This window comes from Polypterus senegalus, chromosome 5, assembly GCF_016835505.1.
Source record: "Polypterus senegalus isolate Bchr_013 chromosome 5, ASM1683550v1, whole genome shotgun sequence".
NCBI classification, from domain to species: domain Eukaryota; kingdom Metazoa; phylum Chordata; class Cladistia; order Polypteriformes; family Polypteridae; genus Polypterus; species Polypterus senegalus.
In genome coordinates, this window is record NC_053158.1 from 34,778,002 (window position 1) to 34,805,088 (window position 27,087).

The 27,087-nt window shown below is 35.1% G+C and overlaps 1 protein-coding gene across 4 annotated transcripts in view; it reads left to right on the forward strand.

The window, feature by feature from the left end:
- The window catches only part of spidr (scaffold protein involved in DNA repair), a 384,626-nt gene that overhangs the window by 25,524 nt on the left and 332,015 nt on the right, over positions 1-27,087 (forward strand). For all 4 annotated transcript variants that reach the window (XM_039754491.1, XM_039754492.1, XM_039754495.1 and 1 more), the window contains exon 5: positions 6,414-6,568. In XM_039754491.1, coding sequence (XP_039610425.1) covers positions 6,414-6,568 — 155 coding nt within the window. The remainder of the gene's footprint in view (positions 1-6,413; positions 6,569-27,087) is intronic.

Sequence of the window (27,087 nt, forward strand, 5' to 3'; positions counted from 1 at the left end):
AACAATGTTCTTTCTCCTTAGTGTTTAAATGTAATTTAAGGCTTTATGTGGCTTAAAATGAAATATGGATGCAAAGACTGTTTAAGCAGAAAGTTTGTTTTTCAGATTGGACAGAATTTCCATATTTATGGGTTGTTAGGCAAATCTAAGGTCTTGCTGCAGACAATAGCACTGACCAGCATCGACAGACTAATTCTAATCTATCCTTGTAAATTTATTGTAAATAGCAGTCGTGTTCTTCAGGAAAAAATACCATCCCTAGGGACTTGTCAGGTCAAAAGGTACAGAGAAAAACAAATTTGGTATAAGCTAATTATGAAATAATCAGCAAATAATCTTTTGCCATCTGTGTTGGGTATGTGAGGTTATGTACTGGCCTGGAATGGGGAATGACATTGAGAACTTAGTGAGTTCATGTGCAATCTAAAAAAAATATACTAAAAAACAGCAAAAAGATCTACTCCAGCCACTTGGGGTCCTAGAGAAGGGGTTCTTTTAAGCCACAATGCAAAAAGTACACCTGAAATCAAACTTTGCTCACATAGCATTTCTGAAAAGTTAATAACAATTAATGGTACACAGTTCCCAATTATAGACTTTAAGAAATTTGTACAAGACTGGGAATTTATACATACTGCTTCCAGTCCCCATTAACCCCAGTCCAACAGAATGGTGGAATACACAATATAAACTTTGAAGCTTTTAATGAAAAAGCTAAAGCAGATAACAAAGATCTATACATGGCACTATTAGATTTGTGGAAGATGTCCTTAGATGTTGTGCTGGTGACAATCAAATAACCTCTGATTGAAAGATGATGGAGGACAAAACTTCCCACAGCACCTCAATTACTGATTCCACAACCTGTCAGCTGCAGTGTACAGGATGAGCTAAAAATGAAACCAAAGAAACATGACTGTAGTGCATGTACCTTGCCTTTGTTGGAGCCAGGAAAGATGGTGCGCATGTGGCAAGAAGAAGGTTGGAATCCTGCCATTGTTAAAGAGGTTGCCGAACAGCATAGATCATACATTTTGGAAACACCAGATGGTCAATAGTACAGAAAAAACAGAACATTTATTAGGAAGACAAACAAACAATTTAATCAAGTAACAGAAACAATTGAAAGCCCTGATGAAAAGTGTCACACAGCATTAAAAAAATAACCATGAGTCCTCTAATGGTCTAAAAGAAACAAATAACCCAGAGAATCTACCACCTATAAAACATTAATCTTAAAATAAAACTTCAAGTGGAAGAATTGTGAAAAAACCAGCAAGATACAGGGATAAGTGAAAGACTGAAAACAAACAAACTTTTAAAAAAATTTTTTTTATGTTCATAGGTACAAATAAACTTTTTTTGTGTATGATTTTTTTTATTTAAAAAAGTACGTATGCCATGATTTAACTAGAAAGAATATTTGTCAGTGTTAACAAAGAGCAATACAGTTGACTTAATAGGCAGTGTTTGTGTTGTTCACTAGATAAACGAGACAACGACTGAGTCTCTTCTCCGTCCACTCTCTTTTATCATCACTCTTGATCTTTTCTCTGATGCAGAAGACACCACCTCCCCTTCAGTGTCTTCTCTCTGTCTTTCTTTCTCTCTCCCAACAATGTTTTTGTGAATCTACACTCAACTACACTTCAAATTCAGTGCCGCCTGTACTCTGTCTCGTACCTCTCTTGGGGGCCTCCTCCCTTTGCTCATCAGTATGCACTGGCTGCTCGTACTCCACCATGTCTCCTGCTGGCGGTCCTTATTTGTATAGCAAGCTTGGACTGTCACCTTCCTACCTCGTCTTGGCACATTATAACATGTAATACATTATAAACAGTGTGTTTTACTCTTTTTATGTATGAGAAACTGAACATTTCACTGGCCAGCATTTGTTATTGAATCGTAAGTTCTTATGAGAACCTTCATAAAGTGACCAGATAAAGGGCCAAAAAGTATTTTTATCATTTTCTTATATTTTACAAATACATTTCCTAATTAATATGCGGTGAAGTAATTAACACTCTTACTCTTTTTCCATCCTCGGAAGCAAGCCCCTGAAGATTTACAGTATGAACACTAGCCACTATGCCACCAGATTACATTGTTTCAAAATATCAATAGCAAATTGCTGGATTAAAACTAGATTGATACTTGTTTTTGGTGTCTTGTGAGATTTTTAGAAATATTGGTCAAGCAACTGCTCACACTACACGATGGAATCGGCAGTTGTATGTGTGCTCAAGCTGTTCAGTCTGATTGACATGCCATGACTTGGGTACTCAGACTATACAGTGGATATAAATAGTCTACACACCCCTGCCAAAATTGTAGATTTTGTGTAATAAAAAAATGAAACAAAGATAAATCCTGTCAGAACTTATTCCACATTTACTGCAAAATTGCAATCTATACAAAGAAGATGAGAACAAATCGGAAACTAGGTAGTATGGTGCCCCATAAGTGTCAAACAAAAAAAACAAATTTGAGCAAATTTCAAAATAACGTTCGAATGGATTATTTATTTCCCCTGACTCTTATTTCAGTAGTGCAGAACCCTGCTCCATATTAATTAATTTGAACAGATTATTAATATTTTCTGTCCATGCAGTCAAGTGCTTTTTTGGGTGCGTTTTACTTCACAAGCCAGTGTGGTTGGGGTCCTTGATTCCAAAGCACTTTTTTCTGATAAGCACTGAAAGGACAAAGAAAATAAAAAGCAGTAACTGGACACATGGATAACTGAAGTGTGGACAATAAAGTGTTTTACAGAGAGAATTAGAGGTACATAATCTGTGTAATTTGTAGCTGTGTTTGTTTATTTTGGATTCTTTCAGTAAAGGTTTCCTAAGATGCTTTTGTAATTGGTCATTTAGTTGATTATGTGTCGCTATATGATATGTAGGTTTTATTAAATCAAAAATGTGAAAATGAGCATGACAACATATGCACAATATACTGCAATCGATTTTATAGCAACATCAGAAAATTGGGTTGTGAGACTACTTACACTACAAGACAGCCTACTGAAATTTCTAACATGACAGAAGTTCTTCCTGTCGTGCAAAAGCCCATTTGTAAGATGCCCAACCCCTCATGTACTACACGTGAAATGATGGCTGATGAATCTGCAACTGACTTACAAACTCAGTTAGTGACTCTAAATGGGGCTTAAAATTGTGCCAGAATTGCACGGTGTATGGCCAGGATTAGTGGATTGCATGCAGCAAGCTCTTTTCTGCTTGGCAGTGCAATTTGTGCCCTGCTATGGCACATGCCATGTTTTCTTCTTGCCTTGCACTGAATTCTGCTGCAATAATCACTGCCTCCCTGTGACCCTAAACTGGACAAATTAAATGTATCCCTCCTCACATGCAGAAATAAATGTATTCCTGTAAGATTTTTAATAATTTTTTATTTGATTGATTTGATTCAAAGAACTTATTCCTCACTAGCTGTTTCCAAACAACTGGAGTGCATATATGCACAATGTAACACTACAGCAGGTAATGTATTACAAAGGCAACATTTTTGAGAAATAACACATTATTTTTTAATAAGTTTTTATGGTAATACAGTAACATCATTTTTTTTAAAGTAATGTAGGTATTTCTACTTCAGTAAAATAAGCATTGCTTTAGGTTGCTCATTTCTTTAAAATTAATGTTATGTTTTACAGAACCAATTTTAAATTTTCACATTCAGCTTATCTGCTGGTGAGGAATTTGTTTGTGATATTTTGGTTAAAATTCAATGGTTGTCTTATCCATGGATGGGATTCTCCACAAGTTCTATCAGCTTTATGTACAGTTAACCTCAATTATGTGTACACTGCATCTGCAGCCACACACTAGTCCTCTTCCCTCGTTATCATGTCAATCCAAAATCCATAATAAAAGGAACATGTACAACAAGAGTAGTATTCAATGTATGGATTACGGATTTTTAAGTGAATTTTTAAAATTAATATCTTCAGTACTATTACATAGGTTTTGGTTGGTGGTCAAAACAAAATGTTCACATGTCTATTTTTCTGAAAACTAAAGTAGGTGGTACATATGCATTATATTAGTTTGAGCACTGATACACATTTTAGATCTTCAACTGTCTTAATTTCTGTTGTGCTTCAAAATTTTATATTGCTTTGTTGTTTTTATTTTTATATGCATAAAGCTCAAATATATGAAGAGAATTTCTCTTATCCAAAAAAAGAAACACCTTTTACACTCATAGATACACACATACAATATTTATGGATAGTGGCATGATGGTGTCAGGGCTGCACTTTTTTGTTTTGTTTTTACCATTAACACAGCAATGTCATTGTTGTGAACATTTTTGTACTTCTTTCTGTTTTGAAGCATTTTGTCACTGTGATGCCACATATTGTAAGGCATATGATACATGTGTTATGTGATGCATGATAGCAGCCTCGCCTTGTTTCTTGGTTCTAAAACCAAACTATGCTAAACATAAAGGAAGACTTTGATAGAGACTTAATACCAGAGCAAAACAATTTAATGACTTCAAGTTTAGTGGTGACATTAAAATCTAGATTTTAATTTCAGCTTCTAGTGTACTTCCCACTGCTATATCTGAAGATCCTGCTTATGTGATGGAAAAAACTCTGCCACCTTTATACATGGTAGTCTCTGAGGACTTCATGGATCTTCTCAGTTGTTACAACAGGTGGCATAATGGTTAGTTTTAAGGATTAAGGGTTTGAGTTTTGGCCCAAGCATTGTCTGTGTGGGGTTTTTGGATTTTTCTCTGTTTTTGTCTGTGTTTATTTTTGGGAATTCATATTTTTGTCCCACAACATTTGAACATCAAGTTCATGGAAAACTTTAAATTGCCTTGGGATGAGGGACTGTGCCCTGAATTTGGTTGGCATCCAGCTCAGGGTTGATGTTTGCGGGGCACTTATTGCTGCTTGAGATGATGGTGCTCTGGTCCTCTATGACCCTGCAGTGAGTAAGTAGGTAACAAACTTACACACATGCATAGTGAAGTTGTATCTTATATGTGTCATCTGATCCTGATATGTTTTGTTTATTTGCTTAGCCTATGCCCAATATTCAGTACCCTTTACTTTGTTGTACCTGCCTATACCAGTACCCCACACCGGGTTACTACAGATAACTGCAACCAATTCCTGATCATGAAAAGACTACTTGTTATACAAAAATTACGACTTGCTGTTAGCTCCATTTAAAAAAGAATAAACAGTGCAAAGTGTTCGTGAAACCAATCACATCCAAATGCTAAAAGTGTGATGCGGCATTATGAAAAAGTGGGGCAAGAGTGTGTGCATTCAGGATAGTAAGGAATTTCATCATTCTGGCTCCCTAGGAAGGTCTGTGCTGATATACTAGAATGGAGAGTCTGACAGTTGGATAAAACCCACACTGTAAAACTGACCAACAAATTGGTGAAACTGTGGCAGTTGTACAAGGTTTTGTAAGTGACTGGTAGTAAAAGAGAAACATAGTCCTTTGACGAGGCTTCAGGTTTACCATCTTTCTGACCTTTGTTCATGAGCACTGGGCAGTGATCAAAAGAACAAAATGAGTATAATTAAGTCATAATGAAAAACTGCTCACTGTACATGGTAGGTCAAGACTTTTGACAATATGAAAAAAAACTTTGAAGTATAACTGCTGTGTTTTTGTATATTGAGACAAGCTAGTTGGGGTCATTTTGACATATAGAGATGATGTCCTTGTCACAGAGGAAGTGGATGGAAATGAAATAGGGGGCATCCAATATATTTGAATCGTTATATCAAACTTTTCTCTGAAAGGTACAATTATTCAATCATTCATTCAGTCTCTGATATGCCTCCATTAACAATATACACGATCACAAGGCGTGTGATGATGCAAACAAACCTTATATTGGTCATTTTACATATTTTGATGCTGAATTGTAATTATACATGCCAGGAAGAAGTTGGCAGGAGCATCGGACTACTTTTTAAACCATAATTATCAAAAAAGCAATTCAAAGGTAACGTTGCCAAAGGCCACAAATTAACTGAAGATTGTAAATTGACAAATAATGGGTTGAGTTTTTACTTGCATTCAGGGAATATTCATCCTAATTAGACAGATATGGATGTTGTGATTTATATTGTATGACTATTGTTTTAATTTTTTTGCCAGTAAATCTATGTAGTTTTGATTTGAGTTTGACTTTATCTTGTATCTTAGTTCAATACAATACTGTTTACAAGTAAGACCTAGTTTAACTGCTTAGAATTTATAGTAGTTAAAAGATTTCATAAAGGTTGGAATTTGTTTATATACACTAGTTAAACACAGATTAGAACATTTTAACAAGTATGATTTTTTTTTTCTTTAAAGAGATGTGGAATAATTTTTTGTGATTTTTTTTTTTTTTCTCCTTCAAAGATGAGTTCCATGTTATTGAATGGGATAATGAAAGTGACCAAGGGAATGAGAAATTTCAAAATTGTGACAGTATGGCAGAGATTTCTGATACAGATTCTGTCTTGGAGAGCCCTGTAGCTCAGAATGAGAAACACCTTCCTTGTGATACTGCAGAGGTAATATGAAACAGAGCTCTTTTTTTTTTTTCTTCTACTGGAGTGATCTTTTTGTTTAATTTTTATTAAAAAGTTAGTTCCAGAGTTCTTGTGCCTGTAGGGATCATATCAATACAGCCTGACATGAAATGAATGGATAGTTGAATGAAATTAGAAGACATAAAGTACTTCAGTCAAACTGAGGATATGCTTTGCGGGCATAAAACACACTTCAGGAGGGGTGCTCCTACAAAAAGTGGGAATGCACTACAGTTCAAGAAAGATTTTGTTTATTTTTTTTACATCAATTCTGTCTACACTGTTTTTGTAATGAAAATGTAAAGGTGTATCTTTTGTTTTGTTTTTGATACTTTGCACACTATTTTCTCTATAATATTTTACAATAATAACAGTACAGCCCAAATTTATTTTGCATAGCACCTGATATGAGTGGCAAGCTGAATTTTTAATGATTAAGAGGACATAAAACAACTTGATGATAGTGTAATGAATCATTGCTTTACAGTCAAATACAAGGTATAATTTTGGGGCTAAAAATTAAAAACAGTAAAAACACCAAGTTAGGGCAAGACAATATATCGAATTTTCATTTTGATTCAATATTAAAAAAAAAAAAAATCAGTATTCAAAGGCCAATATCAAGGTGTTCAACACTTTTATTTCTTCAACTTCTAAACATTACATAAAATCCGAAAAATCTCCAGCACTTTTTAAGTGTGTTTGTGTTGACTCTGCCCATGTTGCCTTGCAGTGGTAAGTGTAAAAAATATAGAGTGAGGATCAGAAGAGGAAGTGTTTAGAACAGACAGAGTTGATTCTGCTGTTTTATAAATGGTTTGGCTTTCCTCAGAATGAGAGTTCACGCAGTACTTTATCTAAAGATAAAAGACGTTACTGCATATGAAGAGTCCTTCCAGTAACATTCGTAATCTGCAGTGTTTCTTTCTGTCTCTCCACCAAAACTAGGCCCTGCTAATCAAAGTTTCATAAAATGTTCACTGGTCCATTGCATACAGTATGAGCAGACAACCAGCAAGTCGAAGGACATTACAGCTGGAGTGACTTACTGTATTTGGAAACAAACTTTCGCTGACTTAACTTGTACCCTGAAAATACTTTTCCTTTATAAGTGGTTAAAAATCTACAATAATCTGTAATTTACAACACACCAAAAGTGAGATGTCTGTGCAGCATGTATGTAGCCCTTATATGCATATTTCACACAGTCTTCACTACTGAAATGTTACAGGCAGGCATAGAAATGGCAACATTTGTAGTGTTTATGTGTGTGTGTACGTGGGCAATATTCAGTTTTCATGTGGAGTAAAATACATTACCATCCATTTTATTTTAATTTTGAGTTTGTTTACCAGGTGAATTGCATTTCCTAATTACAATAACAGATATTCACTGTGTAGTCATTCATTTTTTATTAAGATTTATAAATAGGTTGTCCTGGTGATTTTTTAATCTGTCAAGATTATTGTAGAAAGTCAAACGTACAACGATGCTGCTTTAGTGAGCAGAGGTTAGTAATACAAACCGGATTCCAAAAAATGTGGGACACTAAACAAATTGTGAATAAAAACTGAATGCAATGATGTGGAGATGGCAAATGTCAATATTTTATTTGTAATAGAACGTAGATGACAGATCAAACGTTTAATCCGAGTAAATGTATCATTTTAAAGGAAAAATATGTTGATTCAAAATTTCACGGTGTCAACAAATCCCAAAAAAGTTGGGACAAGTAGCAATAAGAGGCTGGAAAAAGTAAATTTGAGCATAACGAAGAGCTGGAAGACCAATTAACACTAATTAGGTCAATTGGCAACATGATTGGGTATAAAAAGAGCTTCTCAGAGTGGCAGTGTCTCTCAGAAGCCAAGATGGGTAGAGGATCACCAATTCCCACAATGTTGCGCAGAAAGATAGTGGAGCAATATCAGAAAGGTGTTACCCAGCGAAAAATTGCAAAGACTTTGCATCTATCATCATCAACTGTGCATAACATCATCCGAAGATTCAGAGAATCTGGAACAATCTCTGTGCGCAAGGGTCAAGGCCGTAATACCATACTGGATGCCCGTGATCTCTGGGCCCTTAAACGACACTGCACCACAACCAGGAATGCTACTGTAAAGGAAATCACAGAATGGGCTCAGGAATACTTCCAGAAACCATTGTCAGTGAACACAATCCACCCTGCCATCCGCCGTTGCCAGCTGAAACAGTGCAAAGAAGAAGCCATTTCTAAGCAAGATCCAACATCATGGCTGCGTAGGAGAAGGATGCGGGTACTGAAATGGCCAGTCTGCAGTCCAGATCTTTCACCTATAGAGAACATTTGGCGCATCATAAAGAGGAAGGTGCGACAAAGAAGGCCCAAGACTATTGAACAGTTAGAGGCCTGTATTAGACAAGAATGGGAGAGCATTCCTATTTCTAAACTTGAGAAACTGGTCTCCTCGGTCCCCAGACGTCTGTTGAGTGTTGTAAGGAGAAGGGGAGATGCCACACAGTGGTGAAAATGGCCTTTCCCAACTTTTTTGGGATTTGTTGACACCATGAAATTCTGAATCAACATATTTTTACCTTAAAATGATATATTTTCTCAGTTTAAACTTTGGTTCCGTGATTTATGTTCTATTCTGAATAAAACATTAGAAGTTGGCACCTCCACATCATTGCATTCAGTTTTTATTCACGATTTGTATAGTGTCCCAACTTTTTTGGAATCCGGTTTGTAGAATAAAATCATGAAATAATTGATTTTATAGATTTGCCATAAGTTTTATGATTTGAAATATCTTGATTTTCATTGTTATTTAATTGCTATTTATTCTGACATGTTCTGATTGGTTTCTACAATTTATGTGAAAATACATTCCTGTTTTTGTTGGTTTGCACACTTTTTTCACAAGCTTATATTATCACAAATTTACAATTAAAAACACCAAGGTAGGATTTTGGTTCTAAGCTTAGAAAGAGTTAAGGTGCTTTGCTTTTCATGGTTCTCTTTGTAATTAGGTTGTTACAGCCTATAAAAGAATCTTGTGTTTGACCTTCAGTTCTATCTTGTTTTGTAGTGTGACTTTGGATATTTACCCTAAAAACCACCCTGCCCTACAGCTGAAACTTTATTCTCATATGGCATTTACAAATAAACATATTTTTCTTGCACAAGTTACAAACTTTAATGTGTGTATAAAATGCAAGCTATGTATAAATATTTAAATATCTAAAAAATGTCTGCATAACTGTATTAAATTACACATTTTGTTTATTGACTGTATTTACTGTTCACTTATCTGCTGTTTTAAAGTAGCTTTTTTGACTATTTCAAAAGCAGTTGCCTTTTATAATGTATAAATTATGAAACTATTTTTAAAAGACAGGTTCTTTTTTTTTTTTTTGAATACATATCAGTCTGTATTCCAAGGATAGTACTTTGATTAGGTTGCAGTAATGTTTTTATTACTTTCTTCATGACTTCATTATTTTAATATATTTCTGATTAGGAAAGAATATTCTATTCTGTATTTTAACCACTGGGGTGCGCTTAATCAACTAGAGCACACGTTCTTTAAGTAAAACTTCCACCCTTAACTGGGATAAATTATAAAAAAGATTTTTCACAAAGAAAATGTAGCAATAGTTTCAACAAGTTTAAATCAACATCCCAAATCTATTGAACAGAAAAATGTTATGTGATTACTGCTTTTAGGCTTGGTTTCTAACAAGCCTTATAAAGCCTTCACCTAGTTACATGCAAAGGTCAGCACGGTGCCTTAGACCATTCCTACATGGAGTCTTACCTATCAAAGGTGGACTGTTCTTTGTAGATTGTTTTAAGTAGTAATGAGTGACGTGACTGGAAGGCACAAAAAAATGGCTTCACTGGGCAGGGCAAAGTCCTCCGATTTTCTTCTTTGGTATGTTATTCTGAAAACTCTTCTGGCCCCTGAAAAGACAGAAGAACAATTTTTCATTTTATTTCCCTTATGAATTTCACCATACATGTGAAATCTGATTTGGAGTATTCTACTGAAGTATGTGTAAAATGCATGAAAGAGTGTACTTTGGTCAGGTGCTAATTTTGAGAAACAAATAGTCAAATAAAGATTATTTTAATTATTTTTCCTTTACTAGCAGCCTTATGAGTGAGTGTTCTTTCCATGTAGTGTATTTGTCACACTACATTATTTTCTCTTATAATGTACATAAAATTACTAAGATTTCATTTTAATAGTACTGCATTTGGAAATAAAATCGATCATGTATGCCAAGTGAGGAAGATAAAATGATATCTTTTACAGTAAACATAATGTGACTTTTTTTTTAGAAGTGGTTATTACCATGGATTTGTCCAGGAGTCATCATAGAGCAAATTAAAAAGACGATTAGATTTTATAATGATATTCACTCCATCTAGTAACTCAAAATGTGGGTGCCTTTGGGAACACTCCTCCTACTAATGTATATATACAGCAAACAGAACAGTAAGTTGTGCACTTCTTGTGCCAAACTGCTAATATTTGAATGTGTATATTTAGTACTCATCAAAATTGTTGTTTAAACATTCATCCCAGTATATTTTGTTAATCCCTATTCTTCTAATTTCTGCAAAGTATAATCAGGATTTTATTATCTCCACGGTACCTATCATCTACCAGAATACTTGGTACCTTTTTTCCATGTGTTTCTGTAGTTTTCTTTTTGCAGAAAAAAACCCTAGAGATTTTACCCTTCATCTGCTTCCATACAGTATATGCTCATGTGTTTTGGTGAAATAATTCATTTTAAAGTAACACATATCATCCACTGTACTGCTGCAATTCATAATTTTGGGACAAAAGTAATTAAACCTATTAAGTGAACACTCCGCTTATTTATTGTTTTTTAGTTTTCACCATCAACATCATAATGTGAAAGTGCTTATTCAGTCAGTGTAGCAGACATTTTTTCTTCGAAGTACCTTAATGCAGTGACGAAGCATTTTGTGCATTAGTGTTGCTGTTTGTTATGTATTTATTAGTTTTAGGACAAGTAAATATAGGTAGAATAATTTTCATCTTTAATTCAATAAATTTGCCACTTTTTAAAAAATATACTTGTAGCCATTACATTAGCAGAAATGTGTTTTATAACGTTGGGTTATATTTTATTTAATATTAGTTCAATTTATTTTTATGCTGGAAAGGACATTTTTTTAAATCACATTATAAAATAAAATCAGGGACCCCTTCAAAATAATCAAAAATAAAGGTGATTTAATCAAGGAATAGTTTGAATGATTACCAAAGGCACTAAGCACAAAACACTACATAAATAAAGGAGGAAACAACAAAACCTTGATGCCCTGCTAGGCCTGCCTAATGCAGATTCAGTTTGCTCACATTTAACAGGTGGGCAGCTTTCCTACTTACCTACCTTGCATAGTGTTTTCTCCAACTTTTGCCTTTCTTTTTCTGCCAGGCAAATCCTTTCCCCAAGTCACTTTTTAATCCTAGACTCCATTTCTCAATCTCAAACAGTCACCATTTAAACCCTAACCCTCCCAAACCCCCTAGGCTTCCATCCAGGAATGTGTCTGCCTAGCTTGCCAAAGCAGGTATATGAAAGTACCACTCATTTTCCAGTAACTCTTATGTCACCTGTTGGTTTGGTGAGACAGAGTATCTTAGCTTCACTGTGGCCCTCAGTGCACATTAATCAGCCATTGTTCAATTCCCAGTAAGTTCCATACTCTTTGGCACAAGCTGTAACCTGAGTCAGCCCCTTGTTTGTACTGTAGAATGCCATTCTGGAATATTTAGTCTTGCATCACTCCACAGTTCATACCTTTAGGTGCGCTGATCTTCAGGATTTTGCGTAGAACTTTGCTTTCCTGGCCCGATCACCCACTGTCTGTCTGTCTCTCTCTCTCTGATAGTCTTTTTAATTATTTATTACCCACTCTTCTAGACTGGAAACCCACCACTTATGTTCAGGCCCCACCTTTACATCCTGTTGATGAAATGATCATTCTGGATTTTCCACAACTACCAACACACCCTTAATTCGGAAGGGGATTTGCCAAGAATGGCTTGGACTTAGGTTGCTTAGTCACTGCAGCTGGAAACTTTCTCTTGTGCTCTGATTTTTGCTGAGACTTCAGTTTCTGTCTTTGTAATACAAATGTATTATGAGGTATACTTTACAGGCAAATCACTAGCTTTATTTGTCTGTTGAGTGGCAATGGCTGTGATGGGACTCCACTTGTGTGTTTAGTGCTGGGGAATATTGTATAACGTTTGCAGCTCTAAGGATGGACTGATACAGTATCTCTTGTTTCTCTAGTAGTTTTAATGTGGTTTTATTTATTTACAACTATTTGTTTTTAATCCTAAGGAAGTTGCACTTGCTTTTATAATCAATAAATTTAGGCTCTGACACAACTAATCTTGTTGTTGTGTCTCATTTCCCACTAGTCTATCCTCCGTTTATAATCTTTTAGGGGTTCTGTGTAATATCTGAGAGTTGGGTACACCCCCTCAAAGTGACCCCTGCCACTCCACCAGTAATGGCTATTTTTTGTTAGAAAATTATTTAATAACTCCTATAGTTTTCAGAGATGCAATGAATACCCAAGGAGTTTCCCAGGTTATACAGTGGATAACAAGTATATTCTATGTTATTCAGTTTTAGTTTTGCCATGCATTTCCCAAAATAATGGTACAGATTATTTAGCACGATTTTTCCTTTAAGATTAAAATCTAAAATAGACAGTTCCGTAATGTTTTCATCTTGAAAGTATAGAGTCATACCTTAATTACTTGTAGGATGTAACATTCTGATCTCTCATGCAGACTACAGAACATGTACAGTATTTAACATGTTTTGCTACAGCTGGGTGTGTCATAGCTGTGTGAACTAAAATATTTTTCACATTATAAGCCAGTAATTATACTTCTGCTTCGATAATTTTTAAAATTTTATGGTTTTGACTTGAAAGGTTATGCCAAAAACGATTTTTGAATTTATTTTGAGTATCCAATGTTTGTTTCTCATTTTACATCCTAATTCTCCTTGTAAAGACACTTTTAGTTGTACATGATTTCTTTACTTCATGTTCCAACTTTGTTATTAAAACTAATTCTTTTTAGAAGATCATCCACCAGCTTTAATGTTTATCTACCCAACTGTTTTAAAACTAATTTTTATTATTTTTATGATATTCAACTCCACAGTTATTTGAGTTTTTGTATTGCAGGTGTAGCTTGTATGATAGCTCATTGTTCTTGTGAGCTTTTAGTTTGTATTGTTATTGATATAGAGATTGTTTTTTATCGATCAATTCTTTTTCTGAACATACTATCCCAATCCCTGAAGCACTGGGTCTGGTGCAGGGATCAGTCCTGAATAGGATGACACTTCTAAAGAGCACATACAGTATATATGACATGAGACATTAACTCATACAGAGTAAAATTTGGTAATATCAATTAATCTAATATGGATATCTCTGGAATATGCGATACAACAATGAATGTTGTAGTACATTTCATTGTAACAAAGTCATACAGTATTACTGTATGCTTTGAATATAATATTCTAATAAAAATAAACACAAAATGATGATCACAAATACTTAGATTGTTCAAAGGATTATTATTATCCACTATTTTGCATGTAACACATTAAATCTGGCTGCATTTAACATTTTTTTCTAAGTGTCTGCCTAGTTTTAAAGATTTTCTGGGTCTTTCTGAATTGTTTTCCTTCTCCTCTGTAACTGTAATAAGTCCATTATTGGTGCATTCTGCAGATTTCACAACTTTACTATCCATATCAAAATAAAGGCCATTTGCATTAATTAGACATAGTGAGTGTCAAGCACAAGATATCTGATTAACTCCATTGATGACTTCATCCCTTGTTATCACATTCACCTGTTATTTGTACTGGTTAGTACTTTGTACTTTGTATAGTGTCTGAGCTAGTAGCATACTTGTGTTTCAGTTTTATATGTAACTCTGATTTTAATGATTGCAGGTTTTAGAATTCAGTTTCAGCACACAACTATATTGAAAAGTCAGAGCAAGTTGTATATTTTAAATTTTGTCTAGTTACTTTTTTAATATATCTAATAGACAATGCTATGAAACCAATGATAACTGTTATAAATTATCTTTATCCAGTTTGTCTTCTGGTTTTTATCCATTTCAGGGATGGACAAATTATAAACAACATGGTAGTGTTGCTGGGCTACTACCTTTTTAAACCTAATCGCGTTCTGGCACATTCTCTGATTCGGTTGTGATACTGACCCCGCCTTGCAGTCATCACTACTTTATGGAATATTCTCTGTATTTAGACCCCTTGAAAAGTTTTTCCAGTATTTTAAAAGTTATTTTTCAGTTTCTTTACAGCAAACACTGTTTTTTTTGTGTTTGCTTTATAGACTTGCTACAAAATATTGCTATATTGCTGGCTAGTGTGTATGTGCACACTTGCAGACCCTGAGCAGCAAAGGAAGGGCGAGTATAACATACTTGTGAATAAAGAGATGCACCTCATATATTTTTGCATGTCTTCCTTGCGTTCTGATGGTCTGTTGTGTCATATTCAGTCCTTCGTTCATCAGGCTGGCTTCCATGTAACCAGCCTTTGCTCAAAATGTACAATTTAGGGTTAGGATTTTCACCATTTAGTCAAGAAAAATGATGTACGCAGCACACAGCAAAAACCCAGCTCATGTTACTTTGACGTTTTTTTCCTGTGCTGCCCTCGCAAACAGCAAGGACATGTCAAGTGTATCTTTCAGTTTTTTATTTTTCTGCTGCTGTATGCATTTTAATTTTCTCTTGGGATAAATATAGTTTATCAAATCTAATCTAATTCTTTGTGATTATAGAGTTGTTGTCTTACATTGTTTGGAAGTTTATGGTCATTGGAATTAGTTTTGTCCCTTTTGATCTGGAGTCATATTTGTAACTCTCTAGTCATTAGGTAACTTTTTCAAATCATTCACATTTGCCTATATTAAGAAATATTTCCTATCAACTGTATGAAATTTACTTATTGCCAACCTCCATTTATGCACTTAGCTTTTTTGAGAATTAAAGTAACACACCCAACCTACTCCATTAATTTTAAACTCTATATTATACTACTTATTAGCTTCACCTTGCTTAAGGTAAAAATAAATGGTTGTCAGTTGTGTTTATCTGAGGCAACATATTAGGTGAGGAAAAAGGATCTATATATCTTTTTTTTTTTTTAAATTGGTATATAGGCAAGTTAAGTGAATAGTATGAGGTCACCATTACACCACACAGCCTACTTATAATGTGGTAATTAAACATGCAACAGATTTACAGATGTGTTTTTAATCTTTTAACCTCTTTTAACATTTTAGCCCAGTATTACAGTTGCTCCTGTTCACTGTATAGTTAAAGACAATAGTGAGTCCATCAGGGCTCCTGTCTTTCTTATAAGGTATCCTTTTGTAGCTTCTAATGTACCATTCTGTAATTATGTTGAAATCTTAATCATGTGCAGTTCATTTCATGTTTTTATTACATGAAACCTCATTTGTGTCATGCCTGCTCATATCTTATGTTTTCCTCAAGACCATTAATTGGAAATTGAGTAACTCTAGGTTAGCTTCTGACCTTCCTGATCTAGAATTACCTGATGCTTTGTAACCTAATAGGGTGAGATGACCTGCTTGAATGCATTCTTGAATCTACAGTCTTTGGTCATACCTCCATATTTCTACTTACTTAACTAAAGCAATTGCCAAAAATAATCTGAAAGTTTTAGTAATGAGTACATTGTTTTCAGTGCCATAAACCAATTCTTATTTGCATTTTTTTGCCTCTAGAGGGTGTACTTGTACCTCAAATAGTGAAAGATTGGACATAAAATTTGCAGCTGCAAATGCAAGATGAAAAATGATATTTTTAGGTTACCACATATTTCTCTCTTTACACATACTCATTTGCAAATTCCTTTAATATTTTGTTACTTTCTATAGCTGTATATGTAGATTTTAAAAATAATTATCATATTAGGAAATAAGACTTATTTTGTACCGCTTTTGTGTCATTTACAGTATAAAGCCTGAGGAATTTAAAGAAAATGTTCTCATTTTATCTGAATTTAACTGCTTCAGTTTGATATTTAAAATCATATATGTAGAGCTCCATTTATTTTTGGCCACAGTATTTCAGTAGGGTTTAGGTCCTAAGGCCTTCATATCAAGACTGCCTCTACTTAAATTGCTAAAGTCACTGTTTCCCAAGCTACCAGATATTCTCAAATGGCTAAACTTTGAAAAAAATAAACTTCCACAAAGCAATCAAATTATTCAAGAATTTTATGTACAGTATATAATTACCCAAGTCTTTGATAACTGGTACACTTCATTAAGTAATTGACTCTTATAAGTGGGCATTGTGTTATTATGTGATACTTAACCAAGTGGTCTTTTTCACAAATACACAGAATTGACAGTATCTGGAAATTGTACTATGCCTCAGCCTAGGCAATTTCTGGGTTCAGTTTCCAGTTAGTCAAACTTTAGGTTTATTCACACATGCCTTCATCCTCACAATTTAAAGGGGTAGTCAGTATGTTGTAATGGGGTTCATGACGACAAAGGTTCCTGTTCCTGTGTACTTAAAGGTCACTGGAAAATATTAAGTTTTAGTTTTGGACAAACATGGTATTTTGTATTACAGGTGAAAATTTTCATGTTACTGGTTGAATTATGAATGGGGATTACAGAAAACAGAGTAAATCTGAAGAATAGCTATTTGATACATCAAAAAAATGTGAGACATACTGAATCTTTGCCTCATGTTTCCATAGATATTCTGTACTTTTCAATCAACTTGGATTTTTCCACTTATCTATATTAAAAAAGTATATTTTTATTTGTCTTATAAATGTGTTCAGAATTACAGTATGTTTTCCTTCATGATTTTTGGGGTAAGTACACAGTTAAATACCCTTTCATGTGCGTAATATACAGTATGTAGTGTCACTGTGAAATTTTAATTTAGTTGGAAAAGCTGCTTCTCTTTAGCCTGAAAAAAGAGTAAATAAATAGAATATGCCATTATAGCAGCCTGTTTTGTAATCTTACACAGTTTGAGCCAAAAAGAAGTACCACATTTCAAATGTTTATTCTACAAAAATGCTACAAGATAAAATACATTTCATTATGACACAAAAAGGGTATACAAAATATATTTTTTACCACTGTGTTTTAAAAATGATGTCTTCAAGGTGTAGCGACGATTAGCGATACACTCTAAGTGACGATGTGTGAACGCTCGCATGACTCTTTCTACCATTTCAAGGTGAAGAGCGTCCTTGAGGGCTTCAAGGTTTTGAGGTCGGTGTGTGTATACCTTCGACTTGAGAGAGCCCCACCTGACATCATCGCTCAGGGAGATTAGCTTCTCCAGAAACATCTCCCGCAAAACTTGTATGGATATCAGCGCCACATGAGCTGTCGCTCCATCCTGCTGGAACCAGGCATCCAGCACGTCCATTTCTTCTAGTTAGGGCCGCATAAAGTTCTCTAGCATTTTAGTGTAACATTCTGAAATGACAGTGACCATTGCTTCCCCCTCCTTAAAAAAAAAAAAAAAATAAGGGCCTACAATGCCAAGTTCTACAATGGCACACCAAACTGTAACATGCTCAACTTGCAGGGGTCTCTGATGAAATTCATGAGGGTTGGTTACAGCCCAAAAGCGAACGTTTTGCTTATTTATACAACCATACAAATGGAAATGTGCCTCATCGTTGCACATGATGATGGCATCTCGATGAATGATTTGCAAAATGTTTGCGCACAACTCTCTATGGCTCTCCCAGTCTCTCTCAGGGAGTTCCTGCACTAAAATCATTTTAGATGAATGGAAATTAAGGTCCTCATGCAAAATCCTCCTCAAAAGACGTGCTGAAAATGACTGAGGCAGAAGCATGTTTGTGCGCTGAACGTCTAGGATGCTGCAAAATTGATGCCCTTACAGCTTGGCTATTTTCAGGTGTTCGTATACTCCGAGGATGGCCTGGAGACTTTTTTTATTCAATGTTGTTCCCGTCTGTCTAAATTTAGATGAAGAATTGCTTTCTGATTGGGATATAACCATTAACAGGAGTGCGGAAGTGTGTTCGGAAGGCACTTTACATAGTGATGATGGATTCATTGTTTTTGAAGAGTGCTTCAACAGCGAAAGCATAGTGTGCACCGGACCAAGGCATGTTGCAGGCTGAAAATTACAAGGGATTCTCTATCAAAGTACCCCCACCCCAACCCATTCAACTGCCTCTACCTTGCTCAATGACCTTGAGAAATGTGGTACTTCATTTTGGCTCACCCGGTACAATTACAGATGACTGATTACAGATTAAAAACAATAAATGAAAATAACGAAGTTTCAGTCAATGTTAATGCAGGTAGTGCCCAGGTTACGTACATCCAACCTACGACATACGAACGGGGACGCAGCGGCGACGCATGCGCTTCAGTAACTGCCGCTCTGTCATCTTCGGTCTGGGAATGCTGCAAGTGGTGGCTGCATGAAGGCTGGAGGGGGGCGATTTCGCTGCTCGCGCAGTGTAGTGTCCCTCAGCCGGCTCCTGGCGGCAAGCGGTTTCACTGCCTGCCCACCACACACAGCTGCTCTATTCATTCTAGGTGGGCGGCTGGTAATGCTGCAAGCAGTGACCCGGTTGTGGCTGAACGGAGGCCATTGAGGGTGAACAGGGAGGTGGGGGGTAGCATTGTAGTGTGCCTCGGATGGCTGCATGTTGAATGGGGACGGTGGTGTTGCAGACACAGGCAACATGCTGTAGTGGAGGTGACTACGAGGTGGGCTGGTGATGAACCGTCTGTCGCTGCCCCATTCATTCTCAATAGCAAGCCTGCTTGTACTGTTACACATATAGCAGGAAGTTGTGTCTTGTCAATACAGGGTGGTCCAGATCTAATTGTGCAGATCCAGATCATCTGGATGACTTTGATTTATGCAGGGACAATTCCAGTTTGGCGCAAAGACGATTCTTCATGTCGTCAGTTCGCACACTTCTCGATGGTCCGGGATTTTTCGGGTGATTTTCTATGTAATAAAATGAATAAGTTATAGCGTAATGAAAATTGCATAATTATATCTGGCCCACCCTATACATCAGACGTGCTGAGAATGGGTGCCTTCCTGCTGTGATAGCTATACAGTGCTGTGCAGAAGAGCTCATCTTAACCTTTTGTTTTCACCCTTCAAGAATGTCTCTGAAACACAAACCAAGTACTGGTGATACAGTAAAGAAGAGAAAAACTATCATCTTTGAAAATTAAGTAGAAATAATAAAAAGGTCAGAAAGAGGTGAAACTCCATCATTCATTGGCAGAGCACTAGGTTACAGTCGATCAACAATAGCATTTATTAAAATAATGAACCTGCTCCGACTTACATACAAATTCAACTTAAGTACAAACCTACAGTCCCTATCTCGTACGTAACCCAGGGACTGCCTGTATTGCAAGTAAGCACAATTTAGAAGGCAACCTCAAACTAACATGTTTCACTGAAGTATGATTTGATACTGTGTAATCCCACTCTAAATTACACTTCTGTGTTCCACTTGTGAATCTGTTATGCCAATCATACAATAAATAACAGCTTAGATATGTTAAACTAGTAGTTTTCAGGTGTTTTAAAACTGAGTAGTTCTACTCTAGAGAACAAACTCTCCCTACAGCACTTGAAGGAATTTGTTTATTTTCCCTGTGTAAATTCCAATTCGCACAAAGTTCTTGAGGGAGCCTTTTCGAACAGTGTAATAATAATTTTATTTATGTTCAGTTTTTTATATAATGAATGGGCTCTGTTGACTAAGATGAGGTTGAATTGGTGACATGTTCTTTAACTATTCACAAGGACATTGAATGTAGTATTTTGTATTTAGAATTTAGTCCTTTTGGTACAGAAAACACCACAAAGTATTTTGCATAAACATTTATGATAGACTGGCCAAAATGATTTGGTTTGTTTTGCTCAGTTAATTTGAAATCATAATCTGGGGAATGGGAACAGTACAAAAGAAGTTTATGAATCGAGCTTTATGTAGTGTCTGTCATAGAAAGTAGTCAAGTGAATCCAAAATTCTGTACGAGAGATGCTCTTTCATGTCACGTTTGACATATTTGTGACTGTTCATGCCGGACAAGGAAACCCAGTTGGCATTTTTTTCAGGCACTGTGAAAAAATGTATATTTCTGCTTTAAATTTATATTAAAAGTTAAAATGGGTGGAGTAAGACTGTTTAATACTGAGCTCTTTTAAGTAATACAAAATAATATCTATGTAGTTTAGAAATTTGAGACAATAAGGCCTGTAAATTAGATGCTGTTTAAAAATGAGAATAGGTGATCAAAGTGTTTTCCATACATTTAAGAAAAATGCCCCCATACACCCCCATTTAAAAGTCAAGTTCTGATTTGTTAGATAGAAGATTATGTATTTGTGTCCTGCTTTACTCTTCAGCTTAGAAAATATTTCTGAAGTTGGATAGGTTAACCATCCTAATACTGTACACTATACATAGAGGTATTAAGATGACATGGAGAAATGTATTTTCTTTAAAGTAAATAAACAAAGACTTGTGACAAAATAATATTTTTGTTCAAATAAGAAGAGGTCATATAATTGAATGAAAAAGGAGAGAAGAGATTAATGTGTGTTCAGTTTCACCTTATAGTGTACAAGATCTTTAAGGAATCAGCATATAAGTAATGCAAGCTTTGCAAACAGTCCTTTGTCATTTAAACTGTTTCTATTGACCTTTGCTACAGGTCTTTTATGAATAACAGTTGTCTCTTGGTTTAATTAATTAACATTTTTAACTTTGATAGCACTTTAAATTAATAGCTAATTAGTTAATGTAATTGGTTAATAAAGCTATAAAATGGGCTAGGCATACTGTAAATTTTATATAATGTATGTTGGGAGCAAGAGTGTAACTATTCACCAGTATTATACTTATTGGTACATTTTATATAGGAGGAAACTTGCCAGAGAGTTAGAAATTCAGAGGATTATTGAATTCAGAGACTCTTTTTGATGTTGAAAGAAAAAAACGTGGAGAAATAAAAATGGTTATATTCTAATATGCCTATTTTGTCTCCACCTGAATTCAGGACCAAAGTGATCTGTGCATTACCATGAATGAACACATCCTGCAAATGCCCAGGTCTGCTTTGCAACAGTTTACTTAGCCAGGAGAGCATATTAGTAATTGACACATGTAGCCTGCTAAGGTTAAAACTGAAAAAAAGGTATATGTATTCACCATCATGTTATCTCGCCAGCACCAAGGGGAAAGGTGAGGGTCAGGTCTAGGCCATCTGGATCACAGGCAAAGGTAATCGTGCCACTTTTTTCCTTTGTTAAGCTGGAATGAGTGCACTCATTTTTCAGTTCAACAAAATTTTATTTTTTAGCACTTTTTATATTTCATTTTTTTCCCTCATCATACAGGTATAATTCCTTCTTTTTTTGTATCTAGCCTTGTTATTCAATGTATTTTTCTCATTCTGCAACTTTTTCATATAATTTATACAGGCATACTAGATACTGTTATAAATCGCAGTGTACACAATCACTAGTATAATGTAAGTCTTCCTAGATATAAAATGAGACGCAGTGCAAGTACATTCACATAGAGAGTGGTGTATAAAATTACTGTTCTATAAACACTGTAGAATTCATTGGTCTACCCAGTATTTTTCCGTAATTTTGTACCATTTTCGTATTGTATACTTTCTTCACCCACAAAGCACTTTTTATTTTATTTGTATAATGTTAACTTCCTCCTCTGTAATTTCTTTTTTGTTGGATCATTTCCAGTATTTTTTATGTCTTAAGACAGGCCACATTTCAAGCCAGTTTTACCATTTCTTGGGCATTCATTTATATTTGTTGTGGTCATTACTTTGGAGATATGTTCTCATGTTTCTTCATGGAACAGATTTAGTCCATGCCTTTTAAATCAAACAACTACCTTTCTGTTGCATTCTGAAGCCAGCATTCCTACATTAAATCTGTAATAATATCTGCACATACTGTATCATGCATCACTTGTTTCATTTTATATTATTCAGTGCACGTTATAGAAAGTGTTATATAAAGTAAAGATAGTTTGGAAAAGTTATTTTTAACATACTAAAGCTACCAAATAAGTTTAATCTTTTACTAGGCATTTTCTCAGTGTTCCTATTCACAGTGTGTTATTTGTAAATGTAATTTTAATTTTTCAAGATTTTATTTTATACTGTGCCTATACAGTAGTTTAATTTCTGCTTTTTACAAGTTTAAAGGCATACTTACACATGCTTGTATATAAAAAACTGTATGTCTTTGTATAACATAAAAAGATTTGTTTGGCTGATTTTTCTCACATTTTGTGCCAGCAGCTCAACTTCTTCATCTGTACCTTGCCTGTCAGTTTCTTTGGACAAGCTTTTAGCAACAAATTCCATTTTAGTTTTAGCATCACAAGTACCACTTCCTGCTCCAGAACAAAACCATTTGTTATATCTTTTGAAAATTATTTGAATTGGTTTCTTTTTTCCATTACATTGTTCTGTTGGGTGTTGTCTTGGTACAGTATCTGCAAAAATGCTCTCCATCTACTGACAGTCAGGTTCTGTTTTCTAATTATAAAAACAGCTTTACTTAGTCTCTTGTTACCTTCTGTTTTTTTATTTTTCTTATGAAAAAATGTACTTTATACAAAATAAATCTGTTAGCTTTAAGTTGTACATTTTTTATGCTTGATAGTTTGTTGTTTGTATATGCAATGGTATAACTGTTTTGTGCTGTTATCCCATTTAAGCCAATTTCTTGCCTTGAATTTGATGCTGCTGAGATGCACTTCAAGTCTTTTCACACCTAAAATAATGCAGTAAACGTTTTAAATTGAAAACATATACAGACAGGTAGTGATCTATTCAAACTTTGAAGTTAAAATGGCAACTTAACTCAGACACTTGGTGTCTGCAGTCCATGAGTAGTATATCTGGAAACCAAAGCTTTTGTGCATTTTTAATAAAACTAAGTGTGTTAAACCTGATGGTATCTTTCACTTACACTTGTGTATTAATAATAAAAAAAACACTCTTCCACATCTTTTCTATGCATTACTTCAAATACAGTTGTGAGGCGGGATGGCAAAGGGCAGGTTAAATTCCTTAAGAAAAAAAAAAACCAGGAGATAAAAAGAGGCTGCACATTCTAGTATGGAAGCATACAGGTCCCTGGAAGAGATGTGTCCTGTATGCGTGTTGCAATCCCCTGAAAAAGGCATTAAACAGGGCCATCACTACAAGTGAAAGAGAGGTGCTTCCATTGGATACTATAAAGTAGTCCAACCCAGCACTGAACAGAGATGCCTGGCTCTAGGCCCATGGAGGTATATCAGATATGGCAACACCTCATGACCGCTAGAGAGGGACAGAGGTACTACCTAAAATCTATCTATCTATCTATCTAAAAGATTTTCAATTTAAGGACAAAGGATACTATAACTGGAGGAAGCTTAGCCTATTCTTCCTAGAATAGTAAATGATCCTGTAACTGTCTGTATTCTTAGAATTAACCCCGGGTGGCGTTTAAGGCACAAACTTAATTTTTATTTTTTTATGTATCGTTTAAAAAAATATTACTTTTTTTATTAAGGTGGGCTTGTTTTGGGCCCTTTAGATTTAGATTTGCCATGTTCACCGCTGTTCTAAACAGATTGTGAGGGTGGTTAATATTTTCATTTTTCAAGTGGGATTAGTAATTAGGTACATGCACAGTGGTAGTTTGCATTACTGTAGATATTCATTTACAATTTTTTTTTATAGTTTTAGTGTTTTAAGTACTGTATGTGAGGTATCAGTAAACAATAGTGAATTCATTTTAACTTGAATTTCTTTAATTTGGAGAGTTGATGCTTTATCTAAAATATATTTCACTTTCAGGTTTTAGTTATTTGTAATTATGTAGTTTTTTTAAGATGGTGATCAATGCTATTTTTCTGCTTAGGTTTGAGATTCTGAAATATCAACAAATAAATCATGAAGTACTGCTATTATTTAGATACCTCATAGTTCTCTTTCTTATTGAAGTATGAATTGGCAATGGGAGGAGGGTAAATTTGATTATATATTTATTAGCAGAAGGAAAAAATATTAAAAGGTAAATATTGGTGTTATTGTCAGTCTATCGGACCTTTTACAGTTTTTTGGGGAAAAACGCTCAAAACCCAGGAATCAATGGCAGCAGGGTGGATTAAGTCATGCATAGCCAGCCTACCCTCTAGCTGCGACATTGATTCTTTGACTTTTAAAATTTACGCCCACCTCGGTACTAGACCAGTGACGTAACGTGACTGTTTTTTTCTGGCAATTTTGAAAATAGCTGTTTGTTTCACGTGGCAATTTTTTCATAAGCTCCTATATTAAGGAGTACTTTTTGCTGCTTAAAGGTAGAACGTTATTTCTGTTACTTTTAAGATCAATTGAAAAGGAAAGGAAGGAGAAAGACAAGAAAAGTTGGACATGTATATTTTTGGTTGATTTTTGTGAAGCTCTCGTATACTTCTGTCACATATGCATTGCTGAAGTTTTTAGATTTACTCTGCCATGTGCATCTCATTGGTACAAACTGTAATTTCAAAATTTCTAACCTACTATCAGCTGGTGAGCCTTCATTTCCTCAGTTTATATAAACCTCCTGCTTTAATTGCTGCCATTACTACAGCACTGTGGAGGCTGGCTGAATTTAGACCTCTGTATTTGTACTGTTGTGAAAAGTTTTTTATCTGTTATGATTCTCTTTATCCTCACTTATAATAATTGCAGCAGTATTCTATAAACTTTTCTTTAGCTAAACACTGTAAAATCAGCATAACTGTTAATCATGCTGTAATTTTTATATTTAGGGTCCAACTTGTGGATGCATTTTTAGAGAATAGATTGCAGGCTATCTTTTATCTTTTATTATTTTTATTGGTTGCAGAATTATTCATTGCTTAAAAATTTTGTATTCAATACTTTTAAGATGGTATGTGATCTAAAACCGGACTACCAGCGGATTAAGACTAAGATTAAATGCAGTTGCAGTATGCTTGTAAGAGATTTGGAACAAAGTTGCTCTTTTGAACTACATGCTTCCCCTTGGCCATATTATTTGTAGCTTTGGACTGGGTTCTCATTTTTATGCAGGTGATATTCAACTCTATTTAAATGTTAAAAGTGAAAATTAATCAGAGCTCAGCTCCCAACTTTCCTCAGCGAAATTAAAATCTGGATGGAGCATAACTCTTTAAAATTAAACTGCAACAAAACTGAACTCCTGCAAACTGACATTAAAGAGCAACTTAAGACAATGAGACCCTTTTTATTTCTCTTGATGGTGATCTCATTAGACCTTCTTCAAATGCAAGGAATCTGGGTGTCGTTTTTAATTCCTCTCTTTCTTATTCCACTCACATAAACCACATTAAGAAAATGTCTTACTTTCACCTCCATAACATATCCCATGTTTGCTCTTTCCTCTCCTTTTCTAGTGCTGAGAAACGTGTCCATGCTTTTATCACATTCTGCATCAATTATTGTAACTTTTACTGGTAGGTGCCCTTTCATATTTTATATCATAGTTCCAATTGATTCAAAACTCTCCTGTAAGATTCCTTACGCGGACAAGCAACAGGGAGCACATAATGCCCATCCTGCTTTGCATTCACTGGCTTCCTGTGTCTTACAGGATTGAGTATAAAATCTCTGATTCTGCCAGTCTTGTTGTGCCCCACACTAAACTGCATTCCATGCATGACAGGGACTTAAGCTATATAGCACCCAGACTTTTTAATGACCTCCTGAAATTAATTAGATCAGCTGACTCAATTGATTCTTTTAAAAAACAACTTAGAGAAAAGCCAAGCAAAATGACACCTTTTTATTGGCTAACTAAAAAGATTACAATATGCAGGCTTTTGAGGCAACTCTGGCCCCTTCTTCAGGCAAGATGTAGGAGCCTCAAAAGCTTGCATATTGTAATCTTTTTAGTTAGCCAATAAAAGGTGTCATTTTGCTTGGCTTTTCTCTACATTCATAATGGCTAACACGGTACAACACCCTAGTACTACAAAAAACAACTTAAAACTCCTCTGTTCAGGAACTTGTTTCAATTTACCTCTCTGCCCAAATTACCAGGATAATTTGTGTGTGTGTTTCATATCACAGGTACCTGCAAGAGTGAAAGGGAAGGTCTACAAGACGGTAGTGAGACCTGCTATGTTGTTTGGGTTGGAGACAGTGGCACTGACCAGAAAGCAGGAGACAGAGCTGGAGGTAGCAGAGTTAAAGATGCTAAGATTTGCACTGGGTGTGACGAGGATGGATAGGATTAGAAATGAGTATATTAGAGGGTCAGCTCAAGTTGGTTGGGAGACAAAGTCAGACAGGTGAG